Genomic DNA, 23,679 nt, shown 5'->3' with positions numbered 1-23,679 from the left:
TAACTTGTTTTTGTACACCTGCTTTGCACTAATTTTACATACATACAGTATATTGTCTGTAACTTCTTTAGCACTGTGGCAGCAGAGCTGTAACAGAGACAGCCTGACCCACAAAGCCAAAACGTTAACTATCTACCTCTTTACAGAAAAGTTCCTTGCTCTAAGTTGAGTCTCTCAAAGTCAGTCTCCTTCAAGTAAGTCTCAGTTTGTCCCCAAAATTTATAAGTAATCTTGTAATCAGCACTAGGTAAAAGAATATGGTTTTATAATTCATGAACATAAAAGTATAATTTCATAAAATACCTACTAGTCTAGTATCGTATTTTCTGTATAAATATTCCTTTAAAAAGGAAATATCAAAACGTGGTTGTAGAACTTAATCCTGTAATTCTGAATAAAGTTAGTATCTTCAGTTATATGATTTCAAGTTATAATTTTTAAAAACATTTCCTTTTGTTAATACCATCTACTGTGTCTATTTACTGAGCGATTACATATATAATGTTATTCTACTCTTCTGAAACTGAGAGCCCTTTGAAAAGAAATTCAAGGGCTGGGGATTTGGCTCAGTGTTCAGCAGCCTGCCTTGCAAGCGCAAGTGAATATGGCTGTACTCTATCTAGTGAAAGGTTTCTGTGCAGTACTGTGGTTCAAATCTTAGGGCACCCTACCACTAAGCTACATCCCAATCCATTGATTGATTGATTGATTAATTGATTAATTAAGACAGAATCTCATTCACTTACCCAGGTTGGCCTTGAATTTGCAGTCTGCCTGCTTCAGCCTCCTGAGCATCTGTGGTTATAGGTATTCTGGCTCCAGTAAATCTTTATTATGTACAGTGAAATTAGAGTTTTATGTAATTTTAACATGCCACAAAATATTCCTTTGCCACCCCCCCCTATTTAAAAATGTAGAAGCCAACTGTAGGTTGGCTTATACAAAAGTTAAGGTTATACAAAAGTTATACAAGGTTATACAAAAGTAGACAATGGATGGGCTTTGGACCACAAGCCATAGACCCCTGAGGTCTACAGGGTTTCACTACTTTTTTAGGATAGGTGAGATTTGATAATAAGGACATTGTTTTGAGCAGTTTTAATAGGTCATCTTGAATTCCTGTTAAAATGAAACCCCTGATTTACACTTTTTCTTGCCAGAATGTCTGAAGACTTCTCTTTATTTCCTTACTCCATCTGCCCTACCCCCAATCTGAACTACTTGCAACTTCCAAAATATGCCATATTTTATCTTTTTATTTTTCATATATTATTACTTTGAGCCAGAATGCCTTTTTCTCTCACCATTATTTTTTTGCCCTTAAAGATTCTGCTTGGACTTCATATAGTTCAGAAAGCTTGCCCTGTCTCTTGGAGTGTTCCTTCTTTGTACTTTATTAGCTTTCTATGTATATTGTTCTTTAAGCCTATTTTGCATAGGTCTGTAATTGGAGTATGTTTGTCTCTTTTTTTCTCATAAGATTTTTCATACTTTTATGGTTGAGATTAAGCTACCAGTGTTTATTACCATACCTGCTTCAGTTTTAGTATCCAGCAGATATATCCCGGATGAATTAATGAATTCATTGACTAGATCCTCTTTTAAAATAAAAAATGAGAGTTAATTGTATAATCACTCATATTTTAATGCTCATTATTTAAGTTGGTTAATATTTAAGTAAACATTAATATACTTTGGGAAATGAATGCTTTACTTGGCTGGAGAATAGGGTGTTTGGGAATAAGCAGCTATTTGAGGAATACAGAAAACTTAGATTCTTGTAGAAGGCTGCATATATCCAGAAAATATCACAAGAGTGAAGGACATGAATTGTCTGGCTTTCTAGGAAAAGCATGACAATGGGGAAAGGCATACCAATGAAACTTTAGTGATTGGCAACCCATGGAAAATATACAAGTGTGATATCTTGATACAGCCAACTCCTTCGCACCTTTTCCTTCCACTTAAGATGCCTAAGAGAGTTAGATTCTTTGCTAATTTGGGGAGAAAAAAAGCTCACCCAGATATATATCAGACCATAACCATTCCATGTCATTTTCAAGGCTTCTTGTTCATTGTTTTGTGGTTATTTTTGTCCTTTCTTTTCTGTATGTTACTTTTGGGATAGTTTCCATTGTAGAACCATCAAATATACTAATCTTTTCTTTTCCAGTATCTAATCTGCCATTGATCCAATTAAGTATGGTCTTTGGAACTCTGGCATATAGTTTTCATCTCTGGAATTTTAGGTGTACTTCTCATGTCTCTTCTTAACATGCTCATTTTTTATTTTTACATCTTGAACATATGGAATGCAGATTTTTTAGTGCCCTTGTCTGCTAACCTATCATATCATATATTTTAATTTTTATCAGTTTTGATTGATATATTTTTCCTCAACATTATGGGTTGTATTTCTGTGCTTCTTTGTGTGCCTGGTAAATTTTTTATTGGATTCCAAACATTGTGAGTTTTACCTTATTGCGTGCTAGATAATTTTTCAAATTTTATAAGTGTGTTTGAGTTTTATTATAGCCCAGCTAACCTTTTAAATAAGTTGATCCTTTTAGGTTTTATTTTTAAGCTTTGTTAAAAAGGACAAGAGCTATGTTTAGTGTCTGGTTTCTTTCTCCTTACTACTGAGGTCTGACTCCCTTTAGTATTCTTAATTGAAACTCCTTAAAGGACTGGGTTTTTCTACTCTGGCTGTGAGGAACAAATTATTCCTGTCATCAGTGAGCACAAAGTACTATTTCCTCCATTCTTTTTCAGGTGGCTTTTTCCCCAGTTTCAGGCAGTTCTATACATACACATATGGCAATCAGTACTCAGGTGAGTACTTGCAGGGGACTCTCTGTGATCTTTAGTTTCTCAGTGCACTTTTCTCTTCTCCTAGTACATTGTGCAGTGAGCTCTAGCAATCTTAGCTTCCCCATACTCCTCATCTACTCTAACTTGATGAAGACCACCAGCCTCTGCCTGCATACCGGTACTCTTCTGGGCCACACTTCATACAGGAAGTTGTGAAGTTCACCTTGTTCATTCCTGTCTCTGAGATCATTGCCTTTTTTTGGCTATTGTACAATGTCTTAAGTTTCATATATTTTATTATTTTTATGTTGTTTGATGTAACAAGATAAATTTGGTTCTTGTTAGCCCCTCTTGTTTGAAAATAGAAGAGAGGCTATTTTCAAATGAAAATAAAGCAGCGTCTCACTAAATATATTCTCAGTTTATGAATGAAAATCAATTGAATAGTAATTTCAAGGACTGTTGGGGAAAAGTGCATAGGATGTATAAATATACAAGGTAGAATACAATAAATTGCATGAATATGATGTCAATAAAGTGCTATTAGAAAAATATATGACAATTTGTGAAATTTGGCAGATGTGGAAAGGTGAGGGGAAAGACTGTACATGTATTCTTTGTGTTTTTGTGTGTTTTTTGGTGAATTGTGCAATATAGTATCTAAATCTAGACTCAGAATTTTTTTTTTTTTTTTAGTGTTGAGTGGTTTTGTGGTAGTTTAGTTTTAGAGTCTAGGGCTGATGTAATTAAAGATAAAATGATTAATTAGCAGCAGTATGGATAAAAACAAGAAAAATAGTTTTGTGTTTTTGTAGTTCAGTGTGCTTTCTGTTCTACTGTGAGAAAGAGAAAAATCCTTTTTTCTTACATTTTACCTGTAGTTGCAATCCTAGCAAAATAGAGAAACCCCAGAGAACCATTTGTTTGCTTAAACAGCCCAGATAGGGGCACTGTAAACTATGAAAGTGATGATCAGTGCTCCAAGCATTTAAGGAACATTAGAAACCCCTAGGAAGCAATGTCTAGACTCTCTGTTATGACCACCTAAATGGTATTCAGGTTATCTAGAAATTTCAGTGAAAAGATACTGCAGAACTAAAGAATGTGGATGGCACTGCTCAGAACTTTCTTACTTTCAGTTGTTTGCCAACATTAGCAACATCGACCAGAAGTCCACCTAAGGTACAGGCTTTGAAGTTTTCTTTCTTGAGGAAAGAGACATTTTTGAAAAAGGGAATGTGTGTATGTTTTAATTTCACTTGGCCTGTGTTTTAGATTAGTATTCAGTAAGAAGACCGTGATCTTCTAGTACATTTGTATTAACATGACTGTTTATGGGGAAAAAAACATGGAGAACTTTAGAATTATAAATCAGCTATTAATACTTGTATATTATGTTGGTCTGTGTATGCTTATTGTTTCTTCCTTCACAATAATAATTTTTGGTTTTGTTGCTTTTCATTCTTTTTTTTTTCCTTTTGTAGTTGAGACTGACCTGGAACTCACTATGTAGCCCAGGCTGGTCTCAAACTCACAGTGATCCTCCTGCCTCAGCCTCCCAAGTGCTGGGATTACAGGTGTGCACCACCACGCCTGGTGCTCTTTTCATTCTTCTGCAGAAGCAAAGACTTTATACATGGTCTCAGTTCTCATTGCTACTCCATTAGATATTGATTCCTCTTTCCATTTTACAAATGAAAAATATTAGTCATTCAGACATTGATTTGTTCACAGTCACACAGATAGTACTTGGGAAAGTCTGGATTTTAATCTATTTATCTTCTGAAGTTTATGCTATTTCATCTTTCCCATTCTAGGATTACATCAGTATACTGTAAAGAATGCAGGCCTTGATATTTATTTAACTTTTTCTTTATATGGGCTTTGCTTTCCCCCACTAAATCTCTGTAAGCCATCTTTGGCCAAAACTTTGGGAAATGTCTGCTACGTTTTCAAGAGCTTCAGGTTTCTCTAAGATAAGTAGGAAGTTGATCAAATTGACTGTATGATACACGACTGTGGTTTTTGAAATTTTATCCTACCACAGTTTTTATAATTTGATGGCATGGTACATTATTTGTATAGGGCAAGAGAGAAATCCAAAGCATTGCCATCCCTAGATATATTTGAAGGCTTCTTAAATATGCAAATGCTCAAGTCCCTTATATGAAATGATGCACTGTATTTGCATGTTACCAATGCAGGCCTCTTTATATACTTGCAGTCCTCTCGAGATTACTTGTAATATTCAACATAGTGCAAAAATACTGTGCAAATAGTTTTATTGTACAGCAAATATCGACAAGGAAAAAGGTCTACATATCTTTAGTGCAAAAATTTTTTCCCATATACTTTAAGTCCATACTTGGTTGAATCCATGGATGTAGAACCTATGGATACTGAGAACTGACTTTATTGGCTGAGCAGAGTAATTCTTAAATATTCTGGGCAAGAGATTTAGAAACTAATGACATTTTATTGACACTTTTACAGAAGAAAATAATTTTTCATGATCATATACCTAATGTTTCTTCTCTTTTTAAAAAGTCCATCCTGTCTCTTACAGAAGTCTCCTTTTATCACAGAATTGTAATAAACTCTTAGATTTAAATTTATTTTTATTTTATAAATCAGGATATAGATCCAGAAATAAATTGAGCTGTTCAAAGTCATATATAGCAAGGCAGTGATGGAACTGGAGCTAAGATTCTTTTTTTTTTTTTTTTTTTTTTTTTTTTTAATATAGTTTGTCTCTTGTTCCTTCTACTGTCCCCATAGGATGTTCAGACCTTTAATAAAGTTTTTTTTTTTTTGGTACCGGGGATTGAACTCAGGTCCTTGCGCTTGCAAGGCAGGCCACCGAACCACTGAGCTAAATCCCCGGCCCAAAGATGTTTAATATGTAGAAGCTAAAACAGCCAGTCCTGATTCTCATTCCGGAAAGGAAAAAAAATCTTAATATGAATAAAAAGTTAAACTCAAGTTATCTTGGGTGCCATTCTTTGCTAAAAAGCTATTCTTGAATGAAACTGGATGGTCTAATTGATTTGATGATGATGATCTTCTAGATGTGGAAAGTTGTAAGGGGGAAGAAATAAATCTGTCCTTTGTTATTGTCTTGTGTGCTTAGAGATTGGAGGGGATCCTTTGAGCTTTAACTTTCATAGGAAATGTGATATGAAATCTGCAAATGTTTTCATTAGTGAGTAACTTTTAAGTGTAGTGGTTCTTTTGTTTGTGTTTGATGGCGGGGCTGTTGTTTTTTTACTTTGTTTTTCTCTTAGTGGCTGGTTGCAGTTTCCATTAGCTAGTTTTTTACATGCCACTGTAAGTTGAATATCTTCTCCTACTGTGAGATAGACTTCCTGTTCAGTAATACGAGAGTGTCTATGATAGTTTTTGATAGCTCATTCTAACATGAGACATTTCTTCCCTATGGTTGACTCTCATTGTGAGAAGGATTAAGTATTGCAAAAGCTGATTTGTATTTCATTGCCATTCCTGCATGAAGGTTCAGAGTCCATGCATGCTCTATTGATCCATTTGTTAGAAATACAAGCGATAATGGGAATTGTTTTCCTCCCTTTAGAGTGAGTGCATTCTGATTTTTCCCACTATTGCATTCATGAAGGAGGGAGATGAAGAGTTAGGCATTCTCTCTGGTAAATATTTGACCTTTCTTTTATTTTGTTTTCTGAGAGTAGTTTGACCCTTGGGCATTTTTATGCGTGTCAATTTGTAGAATAACCTTTAACACATACTGCTGGGGGGCCCTTTTAGATGGCACCTCGACTATGACTCACAGCACACATTTTGTTGTGATACTTCTTTGAGTTGCTTTGTTCTCTGTAACCTAAATGTGTCTAACTTATTAACATATAAATACAAGGATCGTTTCAAAAATTATAGTAAACTGTTTTCATTTGCCTTTTTAATATTCCAAATTTTTCTTTTAACAAGTCTCATCATAAAATGTTTATTTTAAAGAAACAAGTTTCATAGATAACTAACCTTCCTCAAATTTATAATGGAACCTAGAATATTTAGAGCTTATTTATAGTTGAAATCTTCCTTTGCAGAAAATAAATCATGACTACTGGGTCAAATGACACATACTTTCATTTGTATTCCATCTCTTCTATGACTCTGGTGAAATAACAATATAAAGTACAGAAAGAAAGCAAGAAAGTATTAGCAAACAGAAAAGGGTTGAAGAGTTGCTAATAAATGAGAGTTAAATTTTGGAAAAGTCAAAGCCAAAAGTGATCAATTGATGGGTGAAACAGAGGATGAGCTAAAGCCTACCAGAGTCTGCTAGAGGTACGGAAGCCACCATACCCAGCAAAAGCCCTGAAGAGCAAAAGTGGACAAAAGTGAAAAAGGAAGAGATTGTATGTTTATATTATGGTAACTACTGCCTAGCCTTAATATAGACTTCCCAACCCCTTCCCTGCCACTGTTGTGTTGCCCCTTTCTTAAGCCTGAGAAAAGAAAAACAAAACACTGTGATTGCTTGTCCAGACTTCATCAAAATACTTGGGGAAATTTAAATTATTTTTGTTGTAGACATTTAGAGGATGGAGGATGAGGATATTCTGTACTTTCCTAGCAGTTTATACAAAAGGGAAGCCTGCTAGTGCCATGCTCTTCTCCATCACACACTGATAGCCCTGTTTCATTTTGGGGCAAGGTGGGGATTACTGGAAATCGAACTCAGGAACCTTGTGCTTGTGAGGCAGGCGTTGGCACCACTGAGCTAAATCCCCAGCCCCCGTTTGAATTTTAGTAATGGGGAGAGGCCTAATCAGAAAACATTAGCCAAGGAAACCCACACCAGCTAACCAAATTCTTTTGAGGGAGTCACTGGAACATTAAGATTATTAGAGGTTTGAGGGGAACTTTCAGCATGAAAGAGCCCAGAGGAAACAAAAAGAAAACCCAGTGTGTGGAGAAACCCATAATCCTGGGAAGAGAAGATAACTTGAAGAAAACTTTACTGCTATACAGAGGTTCCAAAAAGGTTCATAAAGAAAAAAGGAGTGCTTACTGATGGTAAAAGAGTGTTAGAGATTAAGAATATGCTTTCCAAAAAAAAAAAAAAAAAGTGCAGTAGGATAGAATTGGAGACACTTCCCCAAGTGTAGACTACTTCCCCAAAAATAGAAAGTAGAAGAGACAAAAGTGATGTCCTTAGCCTGCGTTCTCTAGAAAGCTGAGCCTGAGACAGAAGTTTACCTGCTGATACTTTTTTGGGGAGTAAGATCACAGGAATGCAGGAGAGAAAGGAAAGCAAGTCAAGGGGGAAAGGCTAGTCCAAGCTTTGTGGTAGGTGTTGCTTATTGTTTGATTTTGCTAACCATCTCCAGAGAAAACTAGGGTTTCTCGGCCAGCCCCTGTCAGAAGAGTGTGGAGAGTTGTTCTATAGCCTGGTTCCTTCCATCTCCTGTTCTTCTTCCTGTTAGTTAGAATCAGTACACAGGTAACTTATTGGTCTCTCCCTTTAGTGGCCTTAGGAGTGAGGTATCATTCATATGCTCTGCACAGATCTATACGAAGCTGTGTTACCTAAGGTAGGAATTGCCAGGTAAATCACTAACCTTAATGCATCCAGTGGCCCTGGGACCTCTACCTCTTAAGCAGCTATTAAAAGAGGGTCATTCTACAGAGGACTGATAGAGGGAAGGCTAGGACTCAGCTGCTTTTTATCATAAACTCTTCTGTATCTATTTGATTTGCTATCATGTGCATTTATAAATTTGATCAAAGTAAAATTGAAAAAGGAAAAAATGAATTACCAAGCACATACCCAAGAATAATCTTATTGGACTGCTACTTTCTATTTTTCTACCTGTTCTTGCCTGATTCTCCTCTTGTTATGCCAGGATTGAACTCCTGGGGTCATCTAGCTGTTTCTGGTGTCTGTTGCAGGTTCTGCTGATTCTACCTTTGCATCATCAAGATGATGCAAGAACATGTGATCCTTCATTCTCTGCCTTTGTTATCATTAGTGGTCTTATTATAAAGCCCTTCAAAGTTCACAGTATCCTTCTGATATCCTTGTGTTTCCTTTCTCATGTCTCCTGTGTTTCCTCAGGCTGGGCTTTAGTCTCTTTCTATACTCCTATGTCAGTTTGGTTATTTCCTTTTAAAAAGTAACATAAGCCTGTAGTTATTTATATATACCACTAGATTATAACATACTTTTTAAAAATGTCTTTAACAAGGACTTTATTGAGAGCTTTTAAGGAGACACTGGGGATACAAGATGAATTGACATGGACAACTATCTGCCCTCAAAGAGTCCCTGTTCTGTAAAAACAACAAATAGGTAAACAAATAGCTGTAATACAATGTAAGTGCTGTTATAGAGTTAGGTATTAAGTTTGATGGTGGTGGGTAAGAGAAAGGAATTGCTTTTTTTCTCTTGTTTGGGTGAATCGAACCTGTAGAGTAACTTGAAATACATACTAAAAATTGTGTACAAATGAACAGTTGAGAAAAAAATAAAAAATCTTTCTAAGCAGAAAGCATAATAGGTGCAAAAGAAAGAGAAGGGTAACACAACACAGATGTCTTTTCAGGGTGCTTTGCACTTTAGACTTCTACGTCAGCCGATCCATTGTCATCTGTCAGGTGGATTATTATAATAATCTCCTGATGGGGCTACCTGCATTCTTCACCTTTGCCAAGCAATCCGTTTAAAACCTAAAGTCTGACCACAGAATTTTTCTGCTCAAAACTTGCACTAGCTGGTAAAAACCAAAATCCTTACAGTGGCAGTAAAGTTTACAAGATTTTCCCCTGGTATCACTCTTTCTGCCACCTTTATCACTTCATCTCCTGCCACTCTGTTCCTTGCTTATTCCAGTCTGGTTACACAGGGCTCCATAATCCTACTTCGAATTAGTTGAGCATGTTTTGGTCTCTGGGTCTTCCTTTTGTCTGGGAAGCTCTTCTATTCAGATATACAGGTGGCTTGATGCTTTATGTAAAAGAATCTGATCAGATGTTACCTATCCAACCACCTGTAGAAAATAAAATCCTCTAGCCTTCCAACCCTGATACTTCCTACTCTTTTTCTCTATAGCACACCATCTGTTTATTGTTTTATTTGTCTATTGATCTACTTTCTATTAGAAAGTAAACTCCATACAGATTTGTCTTATTAATTGTGATGGTTTTCTAGCAGAAAATGGAGTGTCTAACCCATGACAGTGCCCATTGAATAATGGGTGGCAAGAATTGAAGCTGACTACGTAGAATATATCTAGGCAGGACTTCATACAAAGGTGTTTGGACTTGGCTCACAGGGTTTTGAGAAGAGTATTAACTAACAGCATTAGCTTTAAATTGTACTTACTTTAGAAAAATTCTGGCAGCTTCTTGGATAATAAGTTTGAGATTAAGAAGAACTATTCAAATAGATTGTTTACATGATCTGGGTGAGCATTGTTGAGTATGGAGACTCGTTTTTCTTTTCCTTTGCCACAGTACATAACATGAACTCTGAAAAGCATCCTTTCAATTTTTATATGCATTTAATAGAGTTCTAATGATTCAATTTGAATCATTATTTATATTACAGTAACTTCCTGAAGAGTGGATACAGCTGTTAACAGAAAAGTACTATCTTTTTACAGACATTACACTTCAGAAGCAGGTGTTCTGTTTAGCAAGCATTCTCTAAAGAGCAACTACTATGTGCCCATCATCCATTCTTTCAGTGAGAAAGGTCAGAAGAAGTCTGTGTTCAGTCCCTGATTGACTTAGGGACTTTTTGTGAAACAGAGAATATATAAGATACCATTTAACTGTGGTTGTAGACAAAATGCAGTTTTGTTTTAGGAAGGGAGTAGAGAAACTTTATATACATACATATACATATGTCATATGAATTTCCCCACTTTAAAGAAGTGGGGTATGATGAAATGCTCAAAATAAAATCTATATAGTATAACTGAATATTTCATAATTCTGAAGGTACTATAAAACCTTTGGATTACAGCTAACTATGCACTACATTCCAAACAATTAGGTAGATGGAATTCCACCTGAATCTAGAAATGGTAGACTTCATGTGTAGATTTTTTTTCTCTAAATTTTATTCTAACCCTAACTTATGGCTATTTTTAAGAATATACTGCTTTAATGTGTGGACATTGTAAACTTAATTATCCATGAAAAAAATACAGAGTAAATTAAATTATAATGAAAAGTTTGGGAAGAATCATCATCCATGGATTGCATAAGTCACGTGACATTGAACAAGATGGCCAACCATCAGTTGTCTCCAAGAAAGGAGGAAGTTGAACCAGAGCAGCTCTAGTGGTCTCTTGTTGCTGGTGAAAGACTTATGGATATTTGAGGTTCTAAGTACTGCTTTAAGAAGAAATGGAAGAAAGAGCTTTTAAGAGCTTAACGACATTAGACTATTGCAAGATTTGTTGCTTTTAACCTATCAGATTTAGTTTGAATGGCTTTATTCTTAAATGTTTATTTTGCTGTTTATTGCTGTGAGAGATGGCAGAACTCAGTCTCAGGGATCAGTTTGGTCTGGCTGTTCACTGAGTAACTCAAAAGGAGGCGTGTGTGTGTGTGTGTGTGTGTGTGTGTGTGAGTGTGTGTGTGTGTGTTGAAGACAGGCTTCCAATATTTTGTATCACCAATCCTTTATCGGGCCTTATACTAGTTTCTGTCATTTGTTGTTATTCTAAGCATGGAAGTAAAGCATGATGTTATATTGTCCTAGTTTTTATTTTTTATGTATTATTTGTTTACAAGAGCTCAAGATTACACTCCTCCCTTCCCACACAGCATCTTCCCTTCACATGGCAGCAATGTGTTCGTATTTTGGGTCATGATTCTTATACCTACTCTAAAAGAAGGTTTCATTATTAGGCTTAAATTTTAGTGGATTTCCATTTTTGGAAAAAAAATAGTGTTTATTCCTGTATCTGTAGCTTCCATACAAGAAATTACTTCATTACTTTCAGGAAACTTAGGTTTATAACTGCCATTACTTTTATGATCTAAGCTCTGTCTGGTCTCTGCCTGTCTTCTATGGGTATAGACACTTCAGGACATTTTCTGGAGGCTGGCGCCATCCTCCTCTGTCATACACTAAGTTCCAAACAACCAGGTAGAATTCTACCTGTGGAAATCGGAATTCACAAATATTTTTTTCCTCTAAATTTCAAATTTACCCCAAGTTGCCTAGTCTTGGTTTATAATTTATACTTGTTGTAAATGAGAAAATGTATTACTTTTACCTGAGTCACTTTTACCAGAAATATTATTTGGGGGGTGCTGGGGATCAAACTCAGGACCTTTTGCTTGCAATGCAGGCATGGTGCTACTGAGCTAAACCCCTGGCCTTACCAGAAATATTTTCAAGATGGACATTAACACAATACTTTATGCTTTGGTATTCACACTGAATCTTTGTAGAGGTGAGACGAGGAAAACACTCTTATTCTATAGCAGTCCCTCCCCCATTCTGGTAGTATGAAAAACACAGACTATACTATAGGTAATCTTGCGTGTTTTTAGGCTAGTAAATTAGCATTTTTTTGTCTTATGTGTTTATCCATGTTATTTCTTTGGCTTTTCTTAGTTTATCATTCTTCTACAGATTCAGTCTTTTAAACATTTCTAGAAATAAAAGGTATTCTTGACATCCTATTGTAGGCTAGACTAGCATTTCACTTGTTCTAAGAAGACAGTCTCGGAGTGGCTTGCATTTCTGCAAAATGCAAGCGCCTAGGCTAAAGTAGATCATAGAAAATGTTTTTACCTTTGTTGCTCTCCCACTGCTAATTGCTGTGTTTATGCAGTTGACTGAGCCAGCTCTGTCAAGACTTCCCCTGTGGGAGAATTCATACTGTGTGCTTGTGTGCCAGTTTCATTCCCAGCAGAGCCAGGGTGGAGAATAAAGGTTGGAGGCAAAGCAAGTAGTCTTTGAGGAGGAGCAGTGTTGAAGCCAGAGACAAGTCCCTTTGGTGCGTTCATCTTGAAAACTAGCATTTACTAAGTTATTCAGTAGAGACTCCTGTAAGGTGATATGTATGCCTGTGGCCAGTGAGCAGATCTGCAGTGATCTTTGTTGCTCTTATTCTGCTCACTTACCATCCCACCTGAATTTGAATTCTTTCCTCTTTTCTATCTGTCTTTAAGCTAGTGAACTTGTTTTTTTGGTTTGTGCTTTTGGTATTTGGGATTGAACTCAGGACCATGTACTTGTGAGGCAGGCACTGCACCACTGAGCTAATTCCCTGGCCCCAAAGTCAGTGAACTTGTGAGGGCCTTTAAACCAGTTTATTTCATGTAGCTAGATATAGGTATGGATAGAGTGCCTAAGAATTTGGAGGAAAAGGAAGAGAATTATTTTATTTTCTTCTTAGGACTCCTAGAATGGCTAAGGAGGAGTCATATATAGTATCCTGACGTAGAGAATGAAAAGAAGTTATATAGTAACTGAGACAGAGACTGTTTCCCTGAGAAATTTTATCGGTGAAAAGCTTAATATTTTTACAGCATAATTTGTAAGAACTAAAAGTATTTTTTTTATGTAAAGCAGTTCTTAGTACCAAGTAGAAATTATTATTGAACACTAGAAACAGCTGAATTTTGAAGCTGTGTAACTTTTTTTTTTTTGGACTGGGGGTCAAACTCGGGTCCTTGCACTTGCAAGGCCCAGCCCTGTAACCTTTAAATGGACAACAATTAGGAATTTTTATTTCCAGGCATATCACAACCATGTTTTGTTAAGAGCAACATGGTAATTAACTGCTTTGGCATATTGACTTCCCCTTATTGATTGTATTTTTCCTTTTTATTTCTTTTGGATCAGATTATTAAGTTGTTTTTTTCTTGTCATTCTCTTAAATATTAAAACTATATATTTAGTAGGTTTTATTTAAAAAGCAGTGCATGCATAATAGGGGCATGAGGAAACTTTTGGATGTTTTGAATAGATAGGTTTGCTATTTTAAGTGTGATAATAACTTCATGAGAATTTGTTCATATGCACCAAAACTTAACCAAATTGTTTAATATAAATAGGCACAGTTTATTGCATGACAGTTATACTTCAATAAAATGATGTAAAATTTTTTTCTGATGTGATGACTAAAAGCTTGGTGTTACTTTGATGCTACATGTCCATGACTGATACTGAGGTTGAACACTTTTATTAGCCATTTGTATTTCATCTTCTATGAATCGTTATGTTATATCCTTTGCCTCTTTTTCTGTTGGGGGAGTTTTTGTATGTGTGTTTTGTCGATTTACATAATCCAATCTTTCATTAATGGTAATAACCCACTGTCTTATTTTACCAGCTTCTATTGTTTTATCCCAGTTGATTTTTCTTGTGATTTTAAAATTAATTTCTCCCCTTATTTCCTCTATTTCTTTTCCTTTCTCTTTGATCTTTTCCTTCCTAACCAGCAGAGACAAAGCTGTCATTTTGGTTGTTTGCTGTCTGGTTTTAAGGTGTTCTGTTTTTAAAAATCCCCTGTACTTCAGTTATATCCCTGAATTTTCTTAGATTTTTACAGTTTTCATTTTTACATTAGATTTTGTTCCTTCTGAATTTTTCTGGTATGACACATGAGCTGATTGTATTTTTTTGGTGGTGGGTAACCCAACTTTTGCAAATACTGTAAGTTACATTTCCATATAAACTTGAATCTGTTTTAGAACTGTGCTTTGTTGATTTCTTTGTATATTCTTAGTATTTAATTAGGGTAGCTTGTGACAAGTTTTAATATATGATAAAGCATGTCTCTTTTTCCAAACATTCCTTTTTTTTAGACTTTCTTTATAGTGTTCCCTATAAAAATAATTAGTATACTTTCTTTCACTAGACATTATTGGGAAAGACATTAGATATATATTTTATTTGGGATGGTTAACATTTTTATATTAAATATTTGTTTAAAAAACAAAATACAATTTTTATTTAGGTTTTATTGTATATTACCTGTTTTGTATTATAGTATTAACAGTTGCAGTTTTTGAATAACTGGCTATTGCTAATTTAAAAATAAACCTTACAAGTTTTTTTTTTCTCATTGAGTTTATTGGTATTTGGGTATACAGTACAGTTACATTCATCATTGGGATCTTGTACCTTTACATAACAGGTCTTGGTTCTTATTTTTTCCCCATACCCCTGCCCTCCTTTCACCCCCTCCTCCCTTCCCTATTTACAAAAACTTTATTACCATTTTTTCATTTTCTCATATTTTTTTTCTTTTCCCTTATTTCCTTTCCCCTACCCTTCCCAATTTCCCTATAAGTTTTTATTACTAGGTCTACTAATTTGTAGTTTATTGGTCTGGATTTTCTAAGTATATTATATAAGGATAATTGGTCTCTGATTTTTATTTCCATTTCATTTGTTATGTAAAATAATAGCGATAGTTGTTTGATTGTTAATAATAGTGACATTAATACTGAATAGTTTATAATGATGTTTACTGTGGCTTTTTATTGTCTTATTTTTCATTTTTCTTTGATATACTTAACATAATAACCTCACATTTCAATGAGTTTCAACAATGTAGTAAATTTGTGTGACTATCACCAATAATAAGATATATAGGGCTGGGGATTTAGCTCAGTTGTTCCACTGCCTGCTTCACAAGTGTAAGGTCCTGAGTTTGATCCCTGGTACCCCTAAATAAATAAATAAGATATATAACAACTCCATCATCCTAGATTGTTTCAGGGTACCAAAATTCATTCAGTGCTTTTCCACCCCTAACAGAAGCAAATACATTTTCATTTATTCCATACATTACTTATTCCTACTCTGATACTTCTTATGAGTAGAATTATACTGTGTGTTGTAGCTAACTTCTTAATCCAGAACAAGATTTTTTTTAAAGTTTTGAGTAGCATTCCATTTTGTGAATAGACCACAATTTACCCATTCTCCTGTTGATGCATAGTTATTTTTAATTGAGGCTATTATGAATGAGGCTTCCATGAACAACATTCTGGTACAGATGTTAGTGGAGACATATGGTTTCACTTCTTTTCGGTAAATCCAAATTATGTTTTAACTTATAAAAGTAAAATGGCAAAAAATTTCTGGAAGGTAGATAATACATTTTATATGTCAAAAAATAGTGTATGAAAGTTCTTCTGTATATCTCTGTCAACATTTGGTGATTTCAGTCTTGTATTTTAGGTACTCTGGTGGTTGTAAAATGGCATCTTGTTTTGGTTTTAGTTTCATTTTCCTGATGACGAATGTTGAGCATACCCATTCATGCATTTTCTGCCCATTTGTTGATCTTGTAGAAAGTGACTCTTGCCTCTTGTGCTCCTTTTTTTTTTTTTTTTTTTAACCCCTTTTGGTACCAAGGATTGAACTCAGGATCTGAGCTTGCGAGGCAGGTTGTGGTGCCACTGAGCTGAATATCTGGCTTTTTTTTTGAGAAAACAGTCTTCAGGCTGGCCTTGATCTCACTATGTAGTTCAGACTGGACTCAGAGTTAGAGCAATCTGATTCCTTCAGCCTCCCAAATGCTGGGATTATAAGCATTAACAAGCATTGCCACTATTCCTGGCATTTTAATTTTTATTTATTTAGGTACTGGGCATCGAACTCGGGACCTTGTGCTTGTGAGGCAGGCGGTGGCACCACTGAGCTAAATCTGGCCTAGCCCATTTTTAAAAACTTGGTTTGTTTTTATTATGATCTATAAGAGTGTCTTTTAAATTCTTGCAAGACTTACTTATTGTGAGTATTGCTTCCCAGTCTTTGTCTTATCTTTTATTCTCGTGTCTTTCAAAAAGCAGATGTTTTTACATTCTGATCAGGTCACTATATTTTTTTTTAATGATTCTGTTTTTTTGTATCCTAGAAGTCTTTGCCATTTGAAAGTTGTGAAGATTTTCCTGTTTTTCTTTTTAAGAAGTCTTATAGTTTAGTCCTTACATTTAGATCTTCTTTTTAAGTTAACTTTTACTTTTACACCTTTGGAATAGAAATGGAGAAGTGTGTGGTTGTTCGTTTTGTTTTTTCATCATGTATTTAGTTCACTTGTTTAAAAAATCTTACCTTTAAAATAACTATGTGGTTAAAAAAATAATTATGTGACAGTGATTTAAATAAAGCTACCCCCCCATTTATTCTAGGGTAACCAGGAGCCAACAACAACTCCTGAAATGGTTCAGCCTTTTACTACCATCCCATTCCCACCACCTCCACAGAATGGAATTCCTACAGAATATGGAGTGCCACACACTCAGGACTATGCCGGCCAGACCAGTGAGCATAACCTGACACTCTACGGAAGTACGCAAGCCCACGGGGAGCAGAGCAGCAACTCGCCCAACACACAGAATGGATCTCTCCCGGTATGTGAATTAGGAGGTGGAAGAAGAGTGCATGGCGATTACACTGAAATTGTCACATCCATCATAAGACCAGAATACTCTGTGAGCTAATTGAACATTTCCATTCCATTCCTTAGCCTGTGTGTAATTTCAATTCTACTCAAGCATTGTGGCTAGAAGATAGGGAGTTTGAAGTAAAATAGTTATTTCCCAGGAACTATTGATGTAGAAATGAGGCAGACAATAGGAAGATAAGTACAGTGGTAAAAGTAAATGTAAGGGATGCCACTCTTTTCAACTTCACCAGGAGTGTCTACTATGCAAAGTCCCATGGTCCCACTCCTGTCCTCACCTATACAGTCTCTCAGCAGCATTTTCCATGTTGCCATCACAACATTGGGTGTTTTGTTTGTTCTTCCTCTGATCAATTTTTAGGGTTTGTTTTGTTTTTGTACCAGGGATCAAATTCAGGACCTTGTACTTGCAAAGCAGGTGGCAGCACCACTGAGCTAAATCCTCAGCCCTCTGTTCAACTTTTAAATTCTGTATCATGTCAAATTTGGATCCTGGAGCCCCTTTCCCTATTTTATATTTTGCCTCTTTTAACTAGATACCAAATTCACTTACTTGCTCAAGGAAGTCTTAGGAGTCATTCTTCTGTTTCTCTTGTCATTACCTCTGATCCATTTACATGTCATGGCAACGCCAACTCCATAATTTTTTACTACTTCAGATGAAATCTTCATCTTACTGCTACAGATGAAAGAGCCAGTTCTTTTGCTAAATTGGTAGGGCTTGAATCCCAATACAGCCAGTTACTTAATCTCCCTATGACTTGGGAAGATATATGAAGATAGTAGTACCTACTGTTATGAAAAAAATAATAATAGCTACCTAAAGATTTAAGAGTGTTAGGAGATTTAAGAGTTTGATTGAGGCAAGGTATTTATCATCGTCATCACCAGTATAGTAAAAACTCCATCACTTAACTTCCTGTAGTACTGCCGCCTAACTTAAACATTCACATAGCAGCCAAGATGATTTTTACCTTTTAATCCAAATGTATTGTTTTCCTACTTAATCTAATAGTTTTCTAATACAAGTAGAATAAAGCTCAAGTTCTGTATGGGGTTTCCTAATCCTCCCCAGCCCACCTCTAACCTCACCCCTTTCTGTTTACTTGCTAAAGTAAAAAGAAATAAATTAGCCATAAGTATGTATCACATGCATATCAACACTTAGAAAATTATATTGTCTGCAGGATTTTATTCAAAGAATAAAAATGTGCTTTTACCAAAGAAAGCTCTCTTTTTTTTTTAATCTCTAGTTTTTAGACTTCACTTTTTCCTTTCTGGTATCAGATTACCAGAAGGAGTGCTTTATTCAGACTTTAAGCCACTTAATAAGATTTACTTCCAGATAAAGATTTAGCCTTATAGTGGAAGCTTCTGTTACATAAGGATAGATTAAACCTGTGAGTACCTGTTGTGTGGGGGGTTACTAGAGATTGAAACCAGGGCCTTTACATTGAACTACATCTCCAGCCCTTTTTTTTTTTTTGTACCAGGGATTGAACTCAGGTCCTTGCACTTGCAAGGCAGGCCACCGAACCACTGAGCTAAATCCCCGGCCCCTCAGCCCTTTTTAAATTTTGAGATGGGGTCATGTTGCTAAATTTTCCAGGTTGGGCTCTAGCTTACAGTCCTGTCTGAGAATCCCAGAATGCTGGAATTGTAGCAGGCTATTTTCTTTTATTAGATATTGGATGACCAAGAAATATCTTTTTTAATGTTGATTAGTTATATCTAGGCACATGTTTTTTATACTTCATAAGTAGAACCATGATTGGCAGTTTGCTTGAGGAGTCCTGTAATGACAGGTAACAAATGAGCCTTCCATAGCATTTGTTCTAGAATCGTGAATTTACAAGGTGATCTGATGGCTGCATTGCCAAATAACTTTTAAATGATCATGAACTCAAAGACCCACCAGAATAGCTGTTTCAACCAAAAGAATAAAAAAAATGAAATAGGTACATCTTTTAAAAGATATATTACTATTAAAACTCTGTTCTAATCAGATGTCTTTTTACTGTTTTTTTTCAATTTCTTTTCTCATCAGTTTTGGTAATTTGTAACTTTGTAGGTAGGAATCTATTTCCTCTAAATTTACAATTTTGTTTATATATATAAAGTTATAATAATATTCTGTAATCCTTTTAATTTTCTATAGGGTCTATAGTAACATCCCATCTTTAATTATTGATTTTGATAATTTATGTCTTCTTTCTTTTTTTTCTTGGTCACTGTAACTAAGATTTGTTAAGTTTGCAGGTCTTCCCAGAAAACCAGCTTTTGCTTTCACTGATTCTTATTGACTTCTTGTTTCATAGTTTCTTGAGTTCCACTCTTATCTGTATTCTTTGCTGTCTTCTGCTTGGTTGGAGTGTGATTGGGTCTGTTTTCCTGGCTTCTTGAGTAAGATGCTGAGGTGATTGATTTTAGGGCTTGCAAGGCAGGCAGTGGAACCACTGAGTTAAATTCCTGGTCCTTTAGCAGGTTCTCTTAAAAGGTGATACATTGTTTTTTCACTTTCATTTTAAGACACTTTTAAAAGTTCCTTGTAGTGGTGGTTCCCCCTCCCCCCTGGATTAATAGAAACATGTTACTTGTCTTTAATTTTGAGACAGGATCCCACTAAGTTGCTCAACTGGCCAGGCTCAAATGGGCAATCCTCCTGTCTCAGCGCACACCCCTCCCCATTACAAGTACTTCCATCCTTGGCTATATTGTGTTAATTTCAAATGTTGAGGATTCCCCAAATTTATTTTTTTGTTTATTTGTAATTTAATTTCTTTGTGGTTTGAGAGCATACTTTGTATGATTTAAAATTGATTGAGTTTTGTTTTATGATTTAGTATGATTTAGTCTTTCCTATGAAACATTCTTAATCAGTTGGCCCTTTTATCAATATGAAATGTTCCTGTTTGTCTGTGAATATTTATTGCTTTGTCTATCTTGTCTGAGTAATATAATCACTTCAGCCCTTTTACAGTTGCTGTTTGCATGATATAACTTCTTCCATCATTCTGTTTCAACCTCTTTGAATCTAAAGTGTGTCTTATTTAAAATTTTTTTCCATATTTTTATTGGAGCATTTAGTCTGTTTACATTTTAGTATGATTATTAATATGGGTAGATTTATGCCTGTCATTTTACTATGTCTCGTGTCTTTTTTGTTGTTGTTGTTCCTCTATTCATCTTTACTGGTTTCTGTTAAATAATTTATTTGTATTATTGTCTTAGTACAATCATACCTTAGTATTTGAGTGCTTTGAAACTCAGCCACATTTGGTACTTGACATATTTTGATATGTGAATTCTCAGTGCTTATTATTTGTGTTATACGATATGCAAGGTAGAACTTGTCAGTGCCCATCTCATTGCACTTACTACAGGACTTACTACACTTTACAGCCAAAACAATTTGTTTGGAACTTGTTTTTGGTACTGGTTGTACTTCCTAGAACCAATTAATGACAAGTACCAAGGTACCACTGTATTTCTTAGTCCTTGGTCAAAGGATTACATATGTCTTTGACTTACCACAATCTATGGATGGGTTTATTCAGGTAAAATACAGCAGCTTTGCTCCCATCTACTTCAATTTGCCATACTCCTTTGTGCTATTGTGTATACTTGTGTACATATGTGTATGTGTATACCTGTATATAGTAGAAATGTAATGTAATTATTACTTTCAACAATCTTATGCATTTCATATAAAGACTATTTTTAGGGCAGTTGTAGGCTCACATCAAAATTGAGAAGTTGCAGACGTGTTCCATAGAGCTTCTGCTTCCACATGTACCTGGCCTCCCCCACTGTCAGCATCCCACATTAGAATGGTACATTTGTTAAAATTGATAAACCTGTGTTCGCGCACCATCACCCCAAATCCGTAGTTGATATTAGGGTTCATTCTTGGTGCTCTACATTCTGTGAACTCGGATAAAACATTTATCATCATCATAGTACCATACATAGTAGTTTCATTGCCCTAAAAATTCCATTTTTGTTGTGGCTGTTGTTGTTCATTCTTCCCTCCTTCTCCAGCTGCTGGCCACAGCTGATCGTTTTACTGTCAGCCTGGTTTTGCCTTCTCCAGAATGTAGTAGAGTTGGAATCATACAATACGTAGCTTTTTTTGGATTGGCTTTTTTCACTTAGTACTATGCATTTAAGATTCTTACATGGTTTGTTAAGGCTTGACAGTCATTTCTTCTTATTGCCTAGTAATTTTCTATTGTATGGTTGTTCCATATTTATCCATTCACCTATGGAAGGGTATCTTTCTTGTTCGCTTCCAAGTTTGGTCAGTTATGAATAAAGATGCTGTAAGCATTCATGTGCAGGGTTTTTCTGGACTTAAGTTTTCAACTCCTTTGCCTAAACACCAAGGGACACAGTTGCTGGATCACATGATGAAAGTATTGTTAGTTTCACAGAAACAACCAAACTGTCTTTCAAGGAGGCTATCAGGTTTTTTGTTTCCACCAGCAGTAAAAGAGATACCTCTTATTCCACATCCTTGTTAGTATTTGGTGGAGTTACTGTATTGGGTTTTGACCATTCTAACGGAACTTCATTGTTGCTTAAATTCTCATTTTTCTTGAGATACAGTGTGGAACATCTTTTATATGCTTGTTTGCAAACTACAGATTTTCCTCAGTGAGAGCTCTGTTCAGCTCTTCAGCCATTTTTTAATCAAGTTGTTTTCTAGTGTTGAGTTTTCAAATTCTCTGGCTATTTTGAAAATAAAATTTTTTGAAAATAATTTAGCATTGCCGGTAATGTTTATATCATCATCCTGTAGATCCAAGGTAATATCTAATGTCATTTCCTTCATCCTTTAGGCTTGCTTTTAGTATTTTCTATTGGATAGGTCAGTTTGAAGCAAATTTTGTTTGTGTTAATCTGGGAATGTCTTTTTAGTGTGCATTTTTTTAAGCCTAGTTTTGTTACCTGTAGAATTCTTGGTTGAATTTCTCTCCCACCCCACAAATACAATTGGTGAACCATTGTCTTCTGGACTCTGATGAGACTGAGCTGATCTGATGAGAGATCAACTGTAATCCTGTCATTGTTCCCCCATTTATGGTAAATTGTTATTCTCTTGCTGATATAATTTTCTCTTTGGCTTTGAGTTGTTTCTCTATGATGTGTCTAAAGGTGAGTTTCTTTGTTTTTATTATACTTGAGGTCTTTTGAAAGTTTTGGATCAGTCAATTAATTTTTTTCATAAATTTGGAATGATTTTGACCATGATTTCTTCAAATGCATATTCTGTTTCTTCTCTGTTCCTGGGTTTCCCATTATACACATCTGCTGTTTTCCTACAGACATTTTTGTTTTCTTTTTCCACCATTTGTTTTCTGAAATTCTTTCATTTTCCTTGTGTTTTGTTTTCTTTGCTCTTTAAATTGGATACCTTCTGTTAATCTTTTTTTTTGTAGTTCACACATTTTTTTCTGCCATCTCAGTCTAAATTCTATAGAGTGAATTTATTTCAGTTATTGTACTTTTTAATTCTGTAATTTCCATTTATAATTTATATTTCTCTGTTTTCTCATCCTATTTTTCCTTTAATTCTTTTGGCTCTTTGAGATGGGGTCTCATTATGTAGTTCAGACTATGTGGTTGAACTGACTATACAACTGCGACTGGCCTTCAAGTCACAGCAGCAATCCTCCTCCTTTGGCTTCCTGAGTGCTGGGGTTATAGGCATATGCCACCATACCTAGCCCAATTCTTTGAAATATTTGTATTTTCTACTTTAACATAATTTGCTAAATCTGACATCTGTGCCTGAGTTACTGCTCCGTTACTTCTAGTTACTGCTTCTTTTCTTGAATCTGTGTCATACCTTCCTGTGTTTTATCATTTGTATACCATTTTTTATTTAAATTTAGCAGTTAATACTGTCATGTCTGTGGATTGTTACTTATTTTTCTGAGGGGGGGGGTGTTAATGTGTTTTAAGCATTCTACTTACTTAAAATTATGGAGTCTGACTCCTGCACAGGGTAAAACCACTGGTGTTTCTGCTTAGTAATTTTGTTATTTTTTCTTTTTATCCTGGCTAACAATCACTCCTGTGTCTCCATAACTTACAGTGCAGAGGATAGAAGTCATGCTCTTATACCTGAAGCTCATAGAGGTTTCTCCTCTCAGTCCAAATGTTTATGGATTGGGAAGTGCATTTGAAGTTCAGCCTTTCTCAAGTCTGCCTGGAATTCTCTTTTTGTTGAAATGTTTCATGTCTCCCCATGTAGTTATACACCCACACAAGGATATGAGGAAGAATATTCTTTTTCCTGCTATGATTCTCTCTTCTGAGATCGCCCTACTAGGTTTCTGGCTGGTCTGCTACTCACTCCAATCAGACCACAACTTCAGGCTAGAAATGCCTTTTTCTTTTCTTTTCTTTGCTTTTTTTTTTTTTTTTTTTTTTTTTT

General features: G+C 35.4%; 1 protein-coding gene across 1 annotated transcript in view; it reads left to right on the top strand.

The window, feature by feature from the left end:
- Window positions 1–23,679, top strand: part of Rbfox2 (RNA binding fox-1 homolog 2) — a 190,249-nt gene that overhangs the window by 110,846 nt on the left and 55,724 nt on the right. The window contains exon 3 of the mRNA XM_033765943.1: window positions 16,963–17,265. Coding sequence (XP_033621834.1) covers window positions 16,963–17,265 — 303 coding nt within the window. The remainder of the gene's footprint in view (window positions 1–16,962; window positions 17,266–23,679) is intronic.

This window comes from Fukomys damarensis, unplaced genomic scaffold (genome assembly GCF_012274545.1).
Source record: "Fukomys damarensis isolate Sample0158 unplaced genomic scaffold, DMR_v1.0_HiC HiC_scaffold_19, whole genome shotgun sequence".
NCBI lineage: Eukaryota > Metazoa > Chordata > Mammalia > Rodentia > Bathyergidae > Fukomys > Fukomys damarensis.
This window is presented reverse-complemented; position numbering and strand designations above follow the sequence as displayed.